This window comes from Pristiophorus japonicus, chromosome 4, assembly GCF_044704955.1.
Source record: "Pristiophorus japonicus isolate sPriJap1 chromosome 4, sPriJap1.hap1, whole genome shotgun sequence".
In the NCBI taxonomy this organism is placed as follows: domain Eukaryota; kingdom Metazoa; phylum Chordata; class Chondrichthyes; family Pristiophoridae; genus Pristiophorus; species Pristiophorus japonicus.
This window is the reverse complement of record NC_091980.1, coordinates 268786761-268807198: the sequence shown is the minus strand read 5'-3', so window position 1 is coordinate 268807198 and position 20438 is coordinate 268786761. Positions and strand designations below refer to the sequence as shown.

Here is a 20438-nt window from a genome sequence, read left to right as displayed (position 1 = left end):
ATGGGTTAAAAAGATGCATCAGTACCTGCTTTGTCCAACCGGTTTGAACTGGAGACAAATCACAAGCCGCTCAGTTCACTATTCTCTGAAAGCAAAGGTAACTATACTATTGCTTCATCCCGCATCCAGAGGTGGGCGCTGACATTATCTGCTTATGATTCTGTCATTCGTCATAGACCTGGCACCGAGAATTGTGCCGATGCTTTGAGCCGTCTGCCGTTGCCCACACCGGTGGTGGAAACGCCACAACCGGCGGACCTATTATTAGTCATGGATGCTTTTGAGAGTGAAGGAACGCCTGTCACGGCTCAACAAGTTAAGACCTGAATCAGCCAGGACCCGATTTTATCGGTGGTGAAGAGTTGCATCCTCAAAGGTGATTGGTCTGCCATACCCAAGCAAAGGTGCGAGGAGACCAAACCTTACATTCGTCGCAAAGATGAACTGTCTATTCAGTCGGATTGTATACTGTGGGGCAATCGTGTTGTTATGCCCAAGAAAGGGAGAAAGAAATTTGTACATGAGCTACATAGCAACATCCCGGCATTGTAATAATGAAAGCATTGCCAGGTTTCATGTATGGTGGCCGGAAATTGACTCTGAGCTGGAATCATGTGTGCATCAGTGCAACACTTGCATGCAGCTCAGCAAAGCACCAGCGGAATCGCCGCTGAGTCTGTAGACATGGCCGTCGAAACCATGGTCCAGGACCTACATAGATTTTGCAGGTCCCTTTCTGGGGAAGATGTTTTTAGTTGTGGTGGATGCATATTCGAAGTGGATAGAGTGTATAATCATGTCATCCAGCACATCCACAGCTACCATTGAGAATCTCAATGTCATGTTCGCGACACATGGTCTGCCTGACATTGTTGTTAGCGACAACGGATCGTGCTTCATCAGTCAGGAGTTTCAAGAGTTCATGAAACTCAATGGTATCAAACATGTAAGGTCAGCACCATCAAACCTGCATCCAATGGGCAAGCAAAACGTGCTGTCCAAATCATAAAGCAGAGTATGAAGCGAGTAACCCAAGGGTCACTGCAGACTCGCCTGTATTGCATACTGCTTAGTTACAGGACAAGACCACACAGGCTTACCGGGGTCTCGCCTGCTGAACTAATGATGAAGAGAGGTCTGAAGACCAAGCTATCTCTTGTACACCCTGACTTGAATAACCATGTTGAATATAGAAGACAAAGTCAGCAAGGGGTATGGCGAGAAAGCAGGAATGGGGTACTGAAGTTGCATGTTCAGCCATGAACTCATTGAATGGCGGTGCAGGCTCGAAGGGCTGAATGGCCTACTCCTGCACCTATTTTCTATGGCCCCAAGTTTCCACATGATTTGCTCCTGATTTTTAGGAGCAACTGGTGTAGAACGGAGTGTCTTAGAAATCGGAATTCTCGTCATTTAGTTTGCTCCAGTTCTAGTCAGTTAGAACAGTTTCACTTTGGAACAGAATTGTTTTTTCAAAAGGGGGCGTGTTCGGCCACTTACGCCTGATTTCAAAGTTTCGTGAGTGAAAACTTACTCCAAACTAACTTAGAATGGAGTAAGTGAAGATTTTTGTACGCTCGAAAAAACCTTGTCTACACTTTAGAAAATCAGGCGCAGGTTACAAATCAGGCATAGGGAATGGTGGGGGGGGGGTGTTTAAAGGGAAGTTTACAAACATTAAACACTTCAGTTTTACAAATAAAGAGCCATCATCAATAATAAATGATAAATACATTAATAAATCAACCAATAAATCAATCAAAAAAAATTAATAAGAAATCATTTTTTTTTTAAATCAATAAATAAAACATTTTCTACTTACCGACTGCAGCACCGGGAGCCCTCCAACAGCATGCTGGGATGCCCCCCTCAGTGTGTCTCTATCTCTCTGTCTGTCTGTGTGTCTCTCATTCTCTGTCTGTCAGTGTCTATGTTTCTGACAGCGAGGGGAGGGGGAGGAGGGGAGTAGAGGGAGAGAGGGGGGGAGCAGAGAGAGGGAAGGGGGAGAGGGGGAGGGATGGGGGAGACGGGGAGGGATGGGGGAGAAGGGGGAGGGATAGGGCGAAGGGGAAGGATGGGGAGAAGGGGGAGGGATGGGGAGAAGGGGAAGGGGGAGAAGGGGGGAGGGGGGGAGAAGGAGATAAAGGAGATGGGGAAAGGAGATGGAGGGGAAAGGAGATGGGGGGGAAAGGAGATGGGGGGAAGGAGATTGGGGGGGAGAAGGAGATTGGGGGGGAGAAGGAGATTGGGGGGGAGAAGGAGATTTGGGGGAGGAGAAGGAGATTGGGGGGGGAGAAGGAGATTGGGGGAGGAGAAGGAGATTGGGGGAGGAGAAGGAGATTGGGGGGGTAGAAGGAGATTGGGGGGGGAGAAGGAGATTGGGGGGGGAGAAGGAGATTGGGGGGGGGAGAAGGAGATTGGGGAGGGGGGGGAGAAGGAGATTGGGGGGGGGTGGGGAGAAGGAGATTGGGGGGTGGGGAGAAGGAGATTGGGGGGGTGGGGAGAAGGAAATTGGGGGGGGGGTGGGGGGGAAGGAGAAGGAGGAGGGAGGCTGAACGGGCTGGGCCCGAGACTTCGGGCAGGGCCCGTCCCCAGCACCAGATTTACAGGTAGGTGGCGTTGGATCGGGTCGGGGGGGGTGGTGGGAGGGAGGTCGGTTCGGTTCGGGTCGGGGGGAGGGAGGGAGGGAGGGAGAGGGTGGTCAGGTCGGGGGGAGGGAGGTCAGGTCGGATCCAGTCCGGAGGCGGGGGGGGGGGAGCGGGTGTTGGGTCCTGTCCAGGGGCGGGGGGGAGCGGGTGTCGGGTCCGGTCCGGGGGCGGAGGTGGAGGGAAGCAGGTGTCGGGTCTGGTCCGGGGGCGGAGGTGGAGGGAAGCAGGTGTCGGGTCCGGTCCGGGGGCGGGTGGGGGGAGCGGGTGTCGGGTCCGGTCCGGGGGCGGAGGTGGAGGGAAGCAGGTGTCGGGTCTGGTCCGGGGGCGGAGGTGGAGGGAAGCAGGTGTCGGGTCCGGTCCGGGGGCGGGTGGGGGGAGCGGGTGTCGGGTCTGGTCTGGGGGTGGGGGGGGGAGCGGGTGTCGGGTCCGGTCCAGGGGTGGGGTGGGGAGCGGATGTCGGGTCCGGTCCTGAAGCGGTGGGGGGGGGGGGGGGGTGCGGGTGTCGGGTCCGGGGGCGGGGGGCGGGAAGCGGGAGTCGAGTCCGGTCGGGAGGAAGCAGGAGCTGGCCATGGGAAGAGCCTTATTCACGCAGCCCCAGTGAGGCCATTCGGTCAGGGCTAGGGGCTGCGAGCTTCGGGCCCCTCCCACTCAGTTTCGGGCGCCTGGAGCTACTGCACTTGCGTGCCCACTGTAGCACGCCTGTGCAGAGGTCCCGGCACTGTTTTCAGTGCAGGGTCCTAGCTCCGCCCCCTACAGCTCCTGCTGCGCTGCGCCGAGGGCCAGAGGACCTGCAGGGAGGTGGAGAATACAGAGGTTTTTTTTAGGCGCACTTTGTGGCGTGAAAAACGGGCGTCCAGGTCGGGACTGCGCCGTTCTAGGCGCGGCTCGAAACTTGGGCCCTAAATTTCTATGTTTCTATCACGATCACGCTTCTGTGTCACACGATATTTCTATATGTATACACGATATGTAAGTGGATCGCTGGTACTGTCATGGCCAAGGAAAGCAACAGAGTATTTATTGTCAAGCTCAAAAATGGGCAAACATGCAGGAAACATATGGATCAGACAAAGCTGCGGCAGACAGACGAACCGGAACTGTCGGAGGAAGCGACAATCGATGACCGACCAACCTTCCCCCAGTCATTGGAGGACTCAGTAGTCATCAGTGAATTGGGACTTTCAATCACTGACATGTTCAATGAAAATGGACTTTCAATCCCTGACATGACCATTGCCACTCCCACCAGGTCAGCCACCCAGCCACCAGTCACAACAGACTCTGAACACTCATCCAAGCTAGAGTTGAACTGAGACGGTCAACCCGGGAGCGTAAAACACCGGACCGTCTCAATTTTTAAAAGACTGTGTTAATATCTCAGAGTGGGGGGGGGGGGGGGGGGGAGGCGGGGTATTGTCATGTATGTACTTTTGGGATCACTAGCCACTAGATGGTATCACTGTTGGAGGTCAAGTATAAAAGACCAGCTATTTTGTATATTAGTCACTTTGGGCCTTAATAAAGCAGAGCCATGGTTATACGTCTTGGAGTTAAACAGTACTCAGTCTGTTATTGCATACACAACACTTTCACTGCTGGTTTAGTGTGCGGGTAGATTACTACTTACCTTCTAAATACAACACTCTCAAACTTATCAGTCTGTTCAATTGTAGCTGAGCCAAGCTAGAGATGCCATTGTAGCTTAAATGAAGTACTTCCAAGCTTTCCATAACCGGAGGAAGATTTTCATAACCTACATCTCTGTTGTCAAAAGGGAGGCACAGTGGTTAAATATGCAACAACATAACATTTGTCATCAATAAAGCAGTAAGATTCATAATTACATATTAAAATGTTATTATATGGGTTAATAGAAGTACTTAAAGGGCAATTTCTAGAATAATGCAGTTACAATAAATGTTGCAGTATGAAATTGTCATGAAGCTGAGTTTCCTTACTGATAATCTGCATTGTTTATTATGGCACTATGGTTCAGCAACTGAGATGCAACAACTGAGCTTGAAATACAGATATTTTCCATGTTTAATGCATACACTTGCAGTTAATAGGATTGAACAATATATCCTCTCAATAATATTATTTACGCACACATCAGAACAAAGCATCCCCAGTAATTTCTCAAAATAACATTTGTATTATTATTTGTACATAACTACTATTGTGAGCAATAAAACATAATTTGTGAGAGAATTAAAAAGTATAACTTTCAATTTTAGTCTGTTGCTTCAGTTAAGAAAAAACACAAATCCTGATTTTCCCCTTTTTTGTTGTACAAATGATGGGTTAGTTCAAATTCTCAATGGAACTTGTATTTTCCCCTGCAAGCAGCGGGTGGGTCACCAAGACAATTTGCACATCGGTTAAAATAACTTCTGGCAGATTTCCGGTGTGGTGGCAAGCCTCTTGTGAGACACCTCCTCGAATGCCTTCTAAATATCTATATACACCCCATCTACTACATTCCCTTTATCTATTCAATTGGTCACTTCTTACAAAATATTAAATTTGTCAAATATGACTTTCCTTCAACACATTTGTGCTGGCAGTTCTTGATTAACACATGCATTTCTAAGTGTTTAATAATTTTATCTTGTATTATGGATTTTAAGACCAGAATTTTCCCCAGGTAGGCCATTTGGGGGGGGGGGAGGCATCCGAGGCGGCCTCCCAGGTTTCCTGCAGGCCCTACTGACTTTAACGGCAGGGCCTGATTTGCATGTCAGACCTCGGATTCCTATCCACAGCCAGACAGCTTGAGAAGCTGGCTGATTGTGGGTCGATAGGCCTCAGATGTAAGGAAACACAGAAACATAGAAAATAGGTGCAGGAGTAGGCCATTCGGCCCTTCGAGCCTGCACCGCCATTCAATGAGTTCATGGCTGAACATGCAACTTCAGTACCCCATTCCTGCTTTCTCGCCATACCCCTTGATCCCCCTAGTAGTAAGGACTTCATCTAATTCCTTTTTGAATATATTTAGTGAATTGGCCTCAACAACTTTCTGGTAGAGAATTCCACAGGTTCACCACTCTCTGGGTGAAGAAGTTTCTCCTCATCGCGGTCCTAAATGGCTTACCCCTTATCCTTAGACTGTGACCCCTGGTTCTGGACTTCCCCAACATTGGGAACATTCTTCCTGCATCTAACCTGTCTGAACTCATCAGAATTTTAAACGTTTCTATGAGGTCCCCTCTCATTCTTCTGAACTCCAGTGAATACAAGCCCAGTTGATCCAGTCTTTCTTGATAGGTCAGTCCCGCCATCCCGGGAATCAGTCTGGTGAACCTTCGCTGCACTCCCTCAATAGCAAGAATGTCCTTCCTCAAGTTAGGAGACCAAAACTGTACACAATACTCCAGGTGTGGCCTCACGAAGGCCCTGTAGCAACATCTCCCTGCCCTGTACTCAAATCCCCTCGCTATGAAGGCCAACATGCCATTTGCTTTCTTAACCGCCTGCTGTACCTGCATGCCAACCTTCAATGACTGATGTACCATGACACCCAGGTCTCGTTGCACCTCCCCTTTTCCTAATCTGTCACCATTCAGATAATAGTCTGGAGTTGGTCCGGAGGAGGGATCGCGGGGGGTTGGGGCAATTGGCAATCGAGGATCGCAGGGATGGGCGGGGGGGGGGGGGGGGCGGGGGGTGGGTAGGGGGTGTGGCAATCAAGGATTGCAAGAGGGATGGCGGCAATTGGGGATTGTGGGGGGGGGGGGGGGGTGGGAGGGGGGGTGGGTGCGGCAGCAGAGGATCGGGAATTGCAGGAGGGTGTTGAGGGTCGGCAATGAAAGTTCAGGGATCGTGGAAGCGGAGGTCAAGTCGGTGGAGCATCGGCAGGGGTGGGGTCGCCAAGGCATCAGGGATGTCAAGCATTGGGGATTGGCGGGGATGGGGGAGAGAGGATCGGGGCTGGCCACCGGAGGATTGTTGCCAGCATCAGCATCATTAGTGGGGTGGGGGGTAGGCCTGATGGTGGAGCTCAGAGGCCTGGAAAGGCAATTGGAGGCCTCTTTAGGGGGTCTCCGATTGCAGGGGTGTGTTAGGATCCATGAGGTAGGTATAAAGCTGCTTACCTCCTGGATGCAGCAGTTCCCGCCTAGCTTTAATTGCCGGGTTTCACGAATTGTGTGAAACCTGTCCACATACAGTTAAATTCAAAATGGAGGGGAGAAAAGCGGCTTCCAGCCTCATTACAATATTTAAATTGATGTACCGCCCCCGGGAGCTGGTTGGTTGCCTGCTCTCCGTCCTGCCTCTGTCAAAACCAGAAGTGGGCGGGTTGGAAATGGTATTAGATCAGGAATCCCACTTTTAACAATTTAACTAGCCCCACGTCCCAAACCTACGCTTTTTTTAAGGGGAAAATTCCAGCCTAAGAGTTTTCCCACATCTGATGTTAGACTAAATGAACTTTAGTTACCTAGTCTATCTTTATCTCCCTCTTGAACAAGAGCTTGTCAAAAGCTCTTTGATACAGACAATGGAGAGAGGTGGAAAATATTAAGGGGCCGAAATTGCCCCCCTCCATAAGCTCCATTACCAGCTCTAAGAGACGGGAATGGAGCAGAGAGGCCTTACCGACCGAGGGCAGACGGATGGGCCGACCCATCCAAAATTTCCCCCTGGCCGGGTTTCCGCTCCGCCCGTGTTCCTGCTGCATCGGGCACACGTCAACCCCTTACCGACTGGCGGTGGCGACCCTGTTTCCGACCTCTGGGCAGAATTGCCCCGGGTCTACCCTTAAAGAGGCCACTCTGCCAGCGACTCCATCTTTTTTTTTTATTGTCGGCCGACTGCCAGGTGCCAGGCCGCTAGCCCGGCCGAAACCCATCCTGGTGGCCCAGTGTTTTCCACTAACATGGCTGCAGAGTTCGCAGCGGCCTACCCCTTTAACTGAAGAGGAGGCACGTTGTGACGCATCAGCACGACGCGAGGGCCGCTCTGACCCGCCCGCACTGCCGCCTCTCACCCGACACCAACACTGCTCCGACCGGAAACAGAAACAAAGTGCTTAAAATCACCGGATTGTCCACTCCATGCATTGGGGTGGATGGAACACTTAAAAATCGGTAGGTGCACCCCGTTTCGGGTGGAGGGCAATTTCGGTCCCTAAATTTGATGCTGGTGCTAGTTGACTCACAAGAAGAAAATCTAGGTCACTGATTTGTATATAGTGACAGGAAGTTGATTATAATCACATACCTGTTGCCCCTGGAAAGTGCTGGCTGTCCATAGCCACTGGAAGACACCTTCTGTTGAAGAAGCTGTCTATTGGTCAAATGAATTTGAGGCTTTTGTCTCGGCAAAATGGTCTCAATGTGGTTGTGGTTTAAATACAGTACCTTCATAATAAGCAAAAGATTAAATTTGATTTTACCATAAATCAGACTTCAGTTTAATTACTGTATTTAGATACCAGGTCCTTGTTGCTTCCAGTTGGCCTCTAGGATGTGCACAAGAGAACCATGAGTAGAGTAGGAAAATATCTTTCAAGATATAGCAGGATGGATTTTTGTGGTTTCTTTGCCTGTAGAACACTCATTTCCCAAGTGAAAAGATCAGAAAAATGAATGGAGACCTGTTTTATTGGGTTTCTGTCCCTTTTATGCAACTCTGGGATTTCAAAAGCTTCCCCTGGGGGTACAACAACAACAGATGTGGGTCTGAACCTGCAATGGAAGCAGACCTCTTAGTACTACATAAATGAGATGGGAGAGAGTATCTCCAACTTCCTGCTCATTTTCCTGCTGGATCATTGGCTGGGTGTTCTAGTATAGGGATGCCCAAAAACACAGCTCTGTGGCTAGCCCCTGAACGTCCACCAATTGCAGGTTCCACATGGATCCCAAGGCAGGCCAAAGACTGTTGGTAAGATTTTTTTTTAAGTGTCAAGCGCCTGCTTCTCAAGGTATTCCAGTCAAATCTTTACCAGTCATGAGAAGGTCCAGATTCCAGAGGCTCAATAGACAGCTGCTGGCCTAAAAGACAACTCGCTTTGTTGTCCATTCCATCAGTGTTGGGCCCTGCCTGAGGGCGGATCCACAGCTATTTTAATTGTCCGGGAAAGGAAATCTGTCGATCCTGGGAGTGGACAGGTTGATACACCTTGGGCATTGAGTGCACCCCTTAAATGGAACCAGCAATATTACATTATAAATAAATTTGTTAATATGATTAATGGATGGATGTTTCATTGTATGGGAATATGAATATTTGAGCAATGTCTATTTAGCACTGAGATATCGTAGCATTGTCCCGGAATGACGGTGAAACTATCAGCAATCGCCATTATTACAGGGTAAATCTGATAGCAACTTCTGGAATACGCACATGCAGAGTTAAACACATAAATCCAGAAGTTGCTGTCAGTCATTCCCTGCTCCTCTGTCCTTTAATCATATTAACAGAACGCGCTGTTGAACTTGCCACAGCCAACAATTAATTGAAATTACTGATCGGACAAGAACTTAAGCTTTTACACTGGAATATTGCTCTTAAAAACCCCTGAAAAAGTTAAGCTTTGTTCAAACTGGGTTTTTAATGTTGTACTGAGTCATAATTACTGGTGAACGACTAGCCCTGAAAAACTAATTTTGTATTTGTGGAATGTCAAATGTTTTGCATTATGATAACATTTCTATGGTTTTTTGATAATTTTTTTTAAAGATTGTTTATGATATTTCAGCTTCTACCTTAATCCCTTGTGTATGTCACAATCTTAATTTTGCTCTCTGTAAAATGATTAAAAAGTGAAGGAAAATCAGTGCATTTTACTTCTTGATTTGTTGTCTGTGAGAATCCTTCAAAGTGATTGGCTGCTTAGCCAGCTTGATGTGATGATCACTGTTGTTGGATACTGGAGAACCTCTAGACTTGGCTTCAGATTTAAATTAACATCTCGAGAGGTGAAATCGACGCCACAAAGATCACTAGATCTTTATGGGCAGCTTTCTTTGAGGTCAACAGTGAGCACCATCACTTCGCCACTGACCGCAAAATCCGGCTAATATGTTCTGATTTCATGTGTAAGTTGAGCTATCCAATGTAATACTAGTGGTAGTAAAGATAACTAAACACATAAGGAGCTGGAAGTAATATATGTGATTTCTATAAATAAGTGTATAGACTCTAAAACTGACAATGAGGAACAGAAAATGGCTGTGCAGTACTTCTTTTAACATCACTATTTGTTACCAAGATTTTGAAAAACAATGGACGTTATCTGCAGATAGCTATAAAAAATACTCACTTTGACACGAGGGAGATATATAAGACCACTGAAGGATGCAAGGTTATTGTGTTCCAAATTAATTCTTTGTAAACGTCCAAATTTCTCTGAAGGTCCAAGATCTACAGACCTGACAAGAAGTATAAAAAAGAAAATTTACTTTAAATAGCAATACTTATGCTGCAGCTAATGTAACTGTTACATTTTAACTTTTGAATACAATCTTTGTAATTCTTGATATTTACATAGAATTTTACAGAAATTACAACACAGAAACAATCCGTGTTGATGCTCCAATTGCATAATGATCTCCTAAACTCCATTCAGATGCGAGATAGTTGTCTTTCTGCATGTGCTCTGCAGCACTCTCTCTCGATTTCAAAACAACTCGCATTTATATAGCGCCTTTAACATAGTAAAAGTCCCTGAGGCGCTTCACAGAAACCTTATCAAACAAAAATTGACACCGAGCCACATAAGCAGATATTAGGGCAGATGACCAAAAGCTTGGTCAAAGAGGTAGGTTTTATGGAGTGTTTTAAATGAGGTGAGAGAGGCAGTGTGGTGGGGAGGCTTAGGAAGGGAATGCCAGAGCTTAAGGCTTAGATAAAAATTGGGGATGCGCAAGAGGCCAGAATTGGAGGGGGGCTAGATCTCGGAGAGTTACAGAGATAGGCAGGGAGGAGGCCATGGAGAGATTTGAAAACAATGATGAGAATTTTAAAGTTGAGGCATTGCAAGACCAGGAGCCAATTTGGTCAGTGAGCACCGATGTGATGGGTGAACGGGACTTGGCATGAATTAGGATATGAGTAGCAGAGTTTTGGATGATCTCAAGTTTATGGAGGGTGCAAGGTAGGAGACCAGCCAGGAGAGTATTGGAACAATGTAAACAGTCTGTGGTTCGTATTTATTTTACAATTAAGACATATTTGCAGAAGAATATCTTCCACCCTATGACAGACCTTCCCTTTTGTTCTTTCCTCCCCTCCCCCTTTCAGTGCTCCTTAAGAATCTGTTAATTTTGAATTTTCGCCAATTCTGATGAAAGGTCATCGACCTGAAACGTTAATTCTGTTTTTCTCTCCACAGATGCTGCCCGACCCACTGAGATTTCCAGTATTTTCTGTTTTTATTTCAGCATCCATAGTATTTCGCTTTTGTCTTAATCTTTAATGTAACATTTTGCAGCAATGTGTATCCTCTCCAGATGGGGTAAAAAAATTTAAAGTCATAAATACATGATAAAATATACACGCTTTACATGATTTGCACTGTGGCAGATCTTCCATTCATTACAACACTTTTGGGCTGGTACAGTTGAGAAAGTTCAAAACTTGATGTATGCAACAATTTGACTTCAAAGACCACAACTATGGTATAAATGTATAGTTGTCCGACCACAAGGAGATTTCAGCAATTCAAAGAAAAAGCATTCTGTTTTGACTCAAAACTTCACTATTCCCACTTATACCATTATACATTACATTACCTGATTGCAGAATCGGGCAATTCCAACTTTAAGAGCTCTGAAAAGTTTGAATGTCCCAGTCTCTCAGTAACCATGTCAGAGGTGAGTCTACCACCAAACACATCTTTTGCACTATCAGATTCTGCTGGATCCTGCATACAAAAATACAACATTTGAGGTAATGCTTTTATATGGCCATAACCATACTCAGAAACGAATGAGGTTTCAAAAGTAAAATGCTGCAAATAACTTCTAATTTTTAATTTATAAATATTCACAATTAATTTAATATACAGTTGGCTAGAAATTTGATCGTGCCACTTAGACCTGCAGCTACATTCCTATTTTCACCACATTCCCACACTCTCGCTACCCAATCCCAGTGCAAGGTGTTTCAAGGGAGTACTGGTCCTGCAGCAAGCACAGGGTTGTGCCTGTTGGGACCCCAGTGGGGTTCCTGGAAAAAAATATGTTCCTGGATATTTGGTTGTAACTAAATTCTAAACTCTGAATTACACAGTTTATTTGTTACTGTAACAGTAGGAGTGAGCTGTTAAGGATGGTGGAAGTTTCAGACCCTGAGAAATCTCGGATTTTTTTCATCAGTTGCACATTTTACGTAAAACAAATTTTATTCAAGAGTTACATGAAAGGGTTGTGTCTTAAAGCACAGTGTATTCATAGGCGTTTTAAAAAGGCACTAAAACAAAAAGGTGGCTAGACTTTTAAGTTGTTTTCCAAAAGACTGTAAACAATAATTCATTAGCCTGCCTTGGTAATTGCTAAGTACCTCACACCCATTAAAATGATCTGGATTTTCGGCTTTTTGCATTTTCGCCCGTTTGCGGCCGCAATTCGTGGCGGATTCAAAAATTTAGCGGCGGGTTAACGTTAACGCCAGAGCATGCAACTTTCGCCAAATAAAAGTTCATGAGGAGCGCTAGTGCTAACTCCGGTGATGCACCACGCAATTTGTGCGGCGGAGCCGAATGTTCTGGCGCTAAAAAAAATCGGCCGTTCTATGAATGCGCAAATTTTTTTTTTCTTCCCGTACTTCTGGTCTGCTGTCCGATCACAAATGCTAATGTAGGATGCGGCCGCACACATGTGCAGTACACCCGGGGCTGAATGAGCCATTTTAAAATTGGATTATGATAATGGAAGACGAGGAGTCAAGACAGCGTGCCAGACAATTTAGCCAGGAGGTTAACAAATCTCTAGTGGGGGGCTGTGGAAAGAAGATGGCAGGAGTTACATCACAGGTTGCATCTTGACCCCTGCCATCCATTTTTAAATGCATATGAAGGGAAATCGCGGAGGTCTCTGCCTCAGAAAAAGTGGTCAGGAGTGGCACAATGCCGAAAAAAGTTCAATGATTTTTCGAGGGTTGTTAGAGTACAATTTTTATTCATGCACTCCTTCATTAATTCAATTATAAATTTGACACACTATTTGTTCTCATACATTTGGTGCCTGGCAGCACTCTGTGGGTGTTCTCATGCTCTTGCTGTCTCTCAGTACTCTGTGGGTTGCCTCCTAAAATGCATGACACATGGGTAGGCTTAGTTTGGCACCCTATTTGCCATGAATGATCTTTACACATTATTAAGATTGTTTTCTGAGGTCTCATAAGATGTCTCCGCACTTCGATGTCCTCCTGATGAACTATTACAAATGGGTATGATTTGCTGGCCATTACAGAAATGTGGTTGCAGGGTGGCCAAGACTGGGAATTAAACATACAGGGGTATCTGACGATTCGGAAAGATAGACAAGAAGGGAAAGGAGGTGGGGTAGCTCTGTTAATAAAGGATGATATCAGAGTAGTTGTGAGAGACGATATTGGTTCTAATGAACAAAATGTTGAATCATTGTGGGTGGAGATTAGAGATTAGAGATAGTAAGGAGAAAAAGTCACTGATGGGCATAGTTTATAGGCCCCCAAATAATAACTTCACAGTGGGGCGGGCAATAATCAAGGGAATAATGGAGGCATTAGAAAAAGGAACGGCAGTAATCATGGGGGATTTTAACCTACATATCGATTGGTCAAATCCAATCGCACGGGGTAGCTTGGAGGAGGAATTCATAGAATGCATACGGGATTGTTTCTTAGAACAGTATGTTACAGAACCTACAAGGGAGCAAGCTATCTTAAATCTGGTCCTGTGCAATGAGACAGGAATAATAAATGATGTCCTAGTAAAAGATCCTCTCAGAATGAGTGATCACAGTATGGTTGAATTTGTAATACAGATTGAGGGTGAGGAAGTAGTGTCTTAAACGAGCGTACTATGCTTAAACAAAGGGGACTACAGTGGGATGAGGGCAGAGTTGGCTAAAGTAGACTGGAAACACAGACTAAACGGTGGCACAATTGAGGAACAGTGGAGGACTTTTAAGAAGCTCTTTCATAGTGCTCAACAAAAATATATTCCAGTGAAAAAGAAGGGCGGTAAGAGAAGGGATAACCAGCCGTGGATAACCAAGGAAATAAAGGAGAGTATCAAATTAAAAACCAATGCGTATAAGGTGGCCAAGGTTAGTGGGAAACTAGAAGATTGGGAAAATTTTAAACAACAGCAAAGAATGACTAAGAAAGCAATAAAGAAAGGAAAGATAGATTACGAAGGTAAACTTGCGCAAAACATAAAAACAGATAGTAAAAGGTTTTACAGATATATAAAACGGAAAAGAGTGACTAAAGTGAATGTTGGTCCCTTAGAAGATGGGAAATGTGGAAATGGCTGAGACCTTAAATAATTATTTTGCTTCGGTCTTCACACTGGAAGACACAAAAACCATGCCAAAAATTGCTGGTCACAGGAATGTGAGAAGGGAGGACCTTGAGACAATCACTATCACTAGGGTAGTAGTGCTGGACAGGCTAATGGGACTCAAGGTAGACAAATCCCCTGGCCCTGATGAAATGCATCCCAGGGTATTAAAAGAGATGGCGGAAGTTATAGCAGATGCATTCGTTATAATCTATCCAAATTCTCTGGACTCTGGGGAGGTACCAGCGGATTGGAAAGCGGCTAATGCAACGCCTCTGTTTAAAAAAGGGGGCAGACAAAAGGCAGGTAACTATAGGCCGCTTAGTTTAACATCTGTAGTGGGGAAAATGCTTGAAACTATCATTAAGAAAGAAATAGAGAGACATCTAGATAGGAATAGTGCAATCAAGCAGACGCAACATGGATTCATGAAGGGGAAATCATGTTTAACTAATTTACTGGAATTCTTTGAGGGTATAATGAGCATGGTGGATAGAGGTGTACCGATGGATGTGGTGTATTTAGATTTCCAAAAGGCATTCCATAAAGTGCCACACAAAAGGTTACTGCAGAAGATAAAGGTACGCGGAGTCAGAGGAAATGTATTAGCATGGATAGAGAATTGGCTGGCTAACAGAAAGCAGAGAGTCGGGATCAATGGGTCCTTTTCGGGTTGGAAATCGGTGGTTAGTGGTGTGCCACAGGGATCGGTGCTGGGACCACAACTGTTTACAATATACATAGATGACCTGGAAGAGGGGACAGAGTGTAGTGTAATAAAATTTGCAGATGACACAAAGATTAGTGGGAAAGCGGGTTGTGTAGAGGACACAGAGAGGCTGCAAAGAGATTTAGATAGGTTAAGAGAATGGGCTAAGGTTTGGCAGATGGAATACAATGTCGGAAAGTGTGAGGACATCCACCTTGGGAAAAAAAAACAGTAAAAGGGAATATTATTTGAATGGGGAGAAATTACAACATGCTGCGGTGCAGAGGGACCTGGGGGTCCTTGTGCATCAAACTCTTTTTGGAGTTCACCTGCAAAAACATAAAACATTAAACCGTGCCACCCGACCTGGGTGACACACCAGACATTTACAAGGCCCTTTTTTCCTTTTTTTTTGTGTTTTTCATTTTTTTTTTGGTTTTTTTTTTGGGCGCTAAAATCACATTTTTCCAGTGCCCCTTATAAAAGGGAAGGGGACACTAAAAGCACCGGCAATTAAAACAAATTAAACTTTAAAACGTAAAATCAAATTAAAATTTGGTTGCCGGGCGTGATGATGCACTCCAGTCCCTCCGGTGCCCACCTCTCGCGGAAGGCCGCGAGCGTACCGGTGGACACCGCGTGCTCCATCTCCAAGGATCCTTGTGCATGAAACTCTTTTGAGTTTATCTGTGAAAACATAAAACATTAAACGGTGCCACCCGACCTGGGTGACACTCCAGACATTTACAAGGCCCATTTTTTTTTTTTCCCCCTTTTTTGTGTTTTTTTTTTTGTGTTTTTTCTTTTTTTTTTTGTTTTTTTTTTGGGCACTAAAATCACAATTTTTCCCCAGTGCCCCCTATAAAAGGGAAGGGGACACTAAAAGCACCGGCAATTAAAACAAATTAACTTTAAAACGTAAAATCAAATTAAAATTTGGTTGCCGGGCGTGATGATGCACTCCAGTCCCTCCGGTGCCCACCTCTCGCGGAAGGCCGCGAGCGTACCGGTGGACACCGCGTGCTCCATCTCCAAGGATCCTTGTGCATGAATCCCAAAAAGTTAGTTTGCAGGTGCAACAGGAAATCAGGAAGGCGAATGGAATGTTGGCCTTCATTGCGAGAGAGATGGAGTACAAAAGCAGGTAGGTCCTGCTGCAACTGTATAGGATATTGGTGAGGCCGCACCTGGAGTACTGCGTGCAGTTTTGGTCACCTTACTTAAGGAAGGATATACTAGCTTTGGAGGGGATACAGAGACGATTCACTAGGCTGATTCCGGAGATGAGGGGGTTACCTTATGATGATAGATTGAGTAGACTGGGTCTTTACTCGTTGGAGTTCAGAAAGATGAGAGGTGATCTTATAGAAACATTTAAAATAATGAAAGGGATAGACAAGATAGAGGCAGAGAGGTTGTTTCCACTGGTCGGGGAGACTAGAACTAGGGGGCACAGCCTCAAAATACGGGGGAGCCAATTTAAAACCGAGTTGAGAAGGAATTTCTTCTCCCAGGGGGTTGTGAATCTGTGGAATTCTCTGCCCAAGGAAGCAGTTGAGGCTAGCTCATTGAATGTATTCAAGTCACAGATAGATAGATTTTTAACCAATAAGGGAATTAAGGGTTACGGGGAGCGGACGGGTAAGTGGAGCTGAGTCCACGGCCAGATCAGCCATGATCTTGTTGAATGGCGGAGCAGGCTCGAGGGGCTAGATGGCCTACTCCTGTTCCTAATTCTTATGTTCTTATGTTCTTATGTGCAATTTCCAAGCCCATTAATCAGAGGACTGTATTACATACAGTATGGTATAAGTGCTTTGGTGGCTATCGGTGTGTGCCACAAGAGCAGATGGATCCTCTTGTAATCATTCCCATTTTCATCTTTGCAGGCAAAGAAGTCTCCTAATCGGCACGAGCAGGTGAGGACAGGCAGCGATCCGCCTCAGACCCTGCCACTCATCGACCTCGAGGAGTGATGCGTGGCAGGATCTGAAGCCTCATCAGAGTTTCAGGTCGTGCAACTGCCACTGGGGGCGCTGACCCCCGCTTGGAAACTGAGGGTAAGTCCTGCACACTCCCTGGGCTGGGTTGGGGCAATGTCATGCAGTGTCTGTGAACTAGATATAATGGAGTAGCGGCAATCCTTCAAATGAGCCTGTGCTATGCGACCTTCCTCATGTCACCCTGCCCCTTCTGCTAACCACTTGTCTGTTGCTTTCTACTTCCAGATGACCAGCCACAGCAACCCTCAAAGCAACACTCCATGTCAGGCCATCATGTCGAGGAGGAGGAGGAAGAAGAGGATGAGTTTACAGATCAGCCAACTCCGTGGCAGATGCAATCCACCCCTCTTTTACACCGGCACTCACCTCCTCTGAGTATGATGATGTAACTTTCTCAGGGTTCGACAACTCTGAGGCTCTTGGGACTAGTGGCGTGCAGCAACACAGTTCTGGGGTCGAATCCCGTATGCCATCTCTCCAGAGGGTGGGTCGGCAAAGTCGGTCTGCTGACAGACAGGCCGACGTGGAACTGGGCATGGTGGGAATGTCCAGGCAGAACATCCAGCTCAACAACTCCTCTTAGGTAGTATTCCCGCTACCATTGAGACTCTCACTGCGACCATTACGGAGGTAGGGTCGCAGATTGTTGGTGTGAGCCATGAAACCTGCAAGGCCATCAGTGCCCACACAAGGCTGGTAGCCTCCAGCCGTGAAACTGGAGTCCCGGAGAGTGTGGCTCGAAGCTTTGCGGAATATGGTGCATCACAGGCACAAGCTCTGCTTCAGCTTGGGCAGGTGATGCAGTCCATAAACCCTCCCGCCATACTCTCTGCGTTCCCCACTGTCACACCCAAACCCAAACCACCTGTGACTGTCGACACCGATGAAGAGTCTTGCCAATCAGAAACCAGGCCTTCCACACCATGGGCTGGTCCAGTGTGTCCCCAGCCGGCGTCTCCATTGTCTCTCCCCCAAGCACAGCAGCGCTCTGACAACGTTGCTGCATGCCATCTTGGTACCATTTGGGTTAGGAGCAGCAGGCAAGAGAGGGGGATAAGGGTAAGGGGTGGGGGGGAAAGAAAGCCGGTGGTAAAAGATGTGGGGCAGGGGTTGCTGCATTTATGTTGTTGATGCTGAATGTATCCTATGTTTTATGTTTTATTATTATGTTCTGATTTATGTTGTTCAGAATGTTGTTGTTGTTGAATTATCACACTGCTGGATGCAGCTAATTTATGTTATTTTATTAAAGTTGACAAAGTTTACAATGTTTAATAAATTCTTTTGTTCACCTTAATCATTCCTGTGTAGTGTCTCATTTGCAGAATAAGAGGGGGAATAGTCAACATGGTGCGATAGAGTGGCCAGGCAACGGTCAAACGTGACATTCACTCTTCAAGCAAAGCGTTCAATTATGAGCTGCTAACGTAAGGCTTTTGCAGCGGTGAAATTTCCACGATGCCTCCCTTGTGGTTGTGGTGGGGGGGGGGCGGTGGTGGTGGTGGTGGCATTGGTTCCTCGCCAGGCTCCTCTTCCTCGTTTTCCTCCTCCTCACCCCCACCCCTCTCTCCTGAGGTAGTCCTGCAATCCCCATTGGCCTCATTTTGGGTCTCTTTGGTCATTGGGAAGTTTCTGAAGTCCATCCTGCGTGCGTACAGTGCAGTAGTCACCTGACGAATGCAGCAATGTGTCGTGTGCTGCGAGATGGAGGATATGTCCCCTGCTGATGCCTGAAAGGAGCCGGAGGCATAGAAGGCAAGTTCTACAGTCACCTTCACCTTGACGGGCAGTGCTGATTTGCGCCCCAGTTAGCGCCTTGGCGGGGCGCAAAAATGATTTTTTGGGCGTGAAACGAGGCGCACAAGTTGTCACTGGTAGGCTGTAGGTCTGTCTGTAGGAGCTGGCATATCTCTGTGATCACTTATTTTTGGAAGCGCAGCCTTCTCTGTGTCTCAGAGAGCTGCAGATATGAACGATGTTCCCTGTAAACTCGTGGGGGGTAAGGCCTCCTCCCCATATGTCTGTGACCTCTTCGATTACGTTGAAATTAATCATCAATGAGCCTATTTCCAACTCGACGCTATATAAATATAGCAGCTAGGATTACTGGCTCCCGACATAGCATGGCCCCCATCTTTTAAAATGTCCTTAACGGTCTTTTAAAACAAACTATAAACTCACATAAACTTCACAATCAAAAATATGCAGTAACACAGCGTTCCTCTCCCAATGCTTTTAATCACTCAGAACTGCGACTTTCTCCGCCGTTTTCAAGATGGCACCCTGTGTCCGACTGGTTTTTGGTGGCGGGTTCCCGGGTGAACGCTAAATCAGGCGATATGCTCGAAAGTTCCGTCCGGGGTGCAAGCGCAGCAATGCACGACAATTTACGTCATCCAAACGGTGAAAACAGCAGCGGGGCGCTAGGTTTTACTGCTGCCGCAAAATCATTGGCGTATATTCTGCCTGGGCGCAAAATCTTGTGCGTCTCGTTTCACGCCCAAAAAATCATTTTTGCGCTTCGCCAAGGCACTAACTGGGGCACAAATCAGCCGAAAATCCAGCCCATTGAATTGGGAGGTCCCTGGTCCCTGTCTCTCGTCGGGTTTATCTGGCACAGCATCTCCTCTTAGATTGTGACACAAGGAATTTTTTTTTTAAAAACAGGCAGAGATACAGACTGCCAGTCAAGGTTCTTAAAGTGAAAACTGTGAGGGCTCATGACTTTAGAATGCAGGAGGACAGTTGGAAGTTACTTCGTTTATGTCAAACAAGAAGACCAATAGATGCAGGGAGGTATACTATATTCATTATTTTATAGTATTGCATGAAGCTAAATTGAACTAAGTCCGATCATAACTGTTGCTCTGTATGTCACTTGTGAAAAAAAAACCTAATGATTCATAATTGGCCCTGTCTTAACAAGCATTTTCTTGGTCCACCTTCAAAAAGATTGCAGAAGCGCACATGGGGCAACGTGTGAAGGATGTGAATATCCAGTTCAGATACTTTATATATTAGGCAGTACAGCCACATTCCTAAACGCAAGATGCTCAGACCACCTACTCGAGTGACTCGCATTGCTTTACTCGAGACAATGAGGGGAAAATTGCGTAGTGGCCCATTTGCTGGCGGTAACAGCCGCGAGGCGGGAGTTCCTGCGCTAGGCGTGGAAATCTCACCCTGCTTGCGATATTGGGGTTACCGCCCCCGAGAGCAAGTGGAGTGCAAAATAATGTGCTCCACGTGCTCTGTAGGGCACAAGTGGGGCGGAAACAAAAGGAGAGGGGTGCAGCAGTACGCGTTAGGACGCGAAGCGCTGCTGCATAGAAAGGGGCGTCCCCTTCATTAAAAGGGAGCGCCAAGCTGCTGACTCTGTGGGTCCCTACCTGGACCACCGGGGAGTGAGGTGCTGTGGCATCAGCCCGGCACTCAAGTGGAGAGCCGGGCTGTAAGATTGCGGCACGGACATCGCTTTCATGATTCAACGGTCAATTTTTTTTTAGTGTAAGCGCCTTTAATTAACGCCCCGCAATCGGCCTATAGCTCAGGACGCTCTTCCTGATGCTGTGGCTGGC

The 20438-nt window shown here is 46.5% G+C and overlaps 1 protein-coding gene across 5 annotated transcripts in view; it reads right to left on the bottom strand.

Annotated features, from left to right (window-relative positions):
- The window catches only part of lrrc9 (leucine rich repeat containing 9), a 302164-nt gene that overhangs the window by 39303 nt on the left and 242423 nt on the right, over positions 1 to 20438 (bottom strand). For 4 of the 5 annotated variants that reach the window (XM_070877538.1, XM_070877539.1, XM_070877540.1 and 1 more), the window contains 4 exons: positions 11393 to 11523; positions 9922 to 10030; positions 7875 to 8014; positions 4276 to 4409 (listed from right to left, as the gene is read on the bottom strand). In XM_070877538.1, coding sequence (XP_070733639.1) covers positions 4276 to 4409; positions 7875 to 8014; positions 9922 to 10030; positions 11393 to 11523 — 514 coding nt within the window. The remainder of the gene's footprint in view (positions 1 to 4275; positions 4410 to 7874; positions 8015 to 9921; positions 10031 to 11392; positions 11524 to 20438) is intronic. The other variant, XM_070877541.1, reaches the window with a different exon arrangement.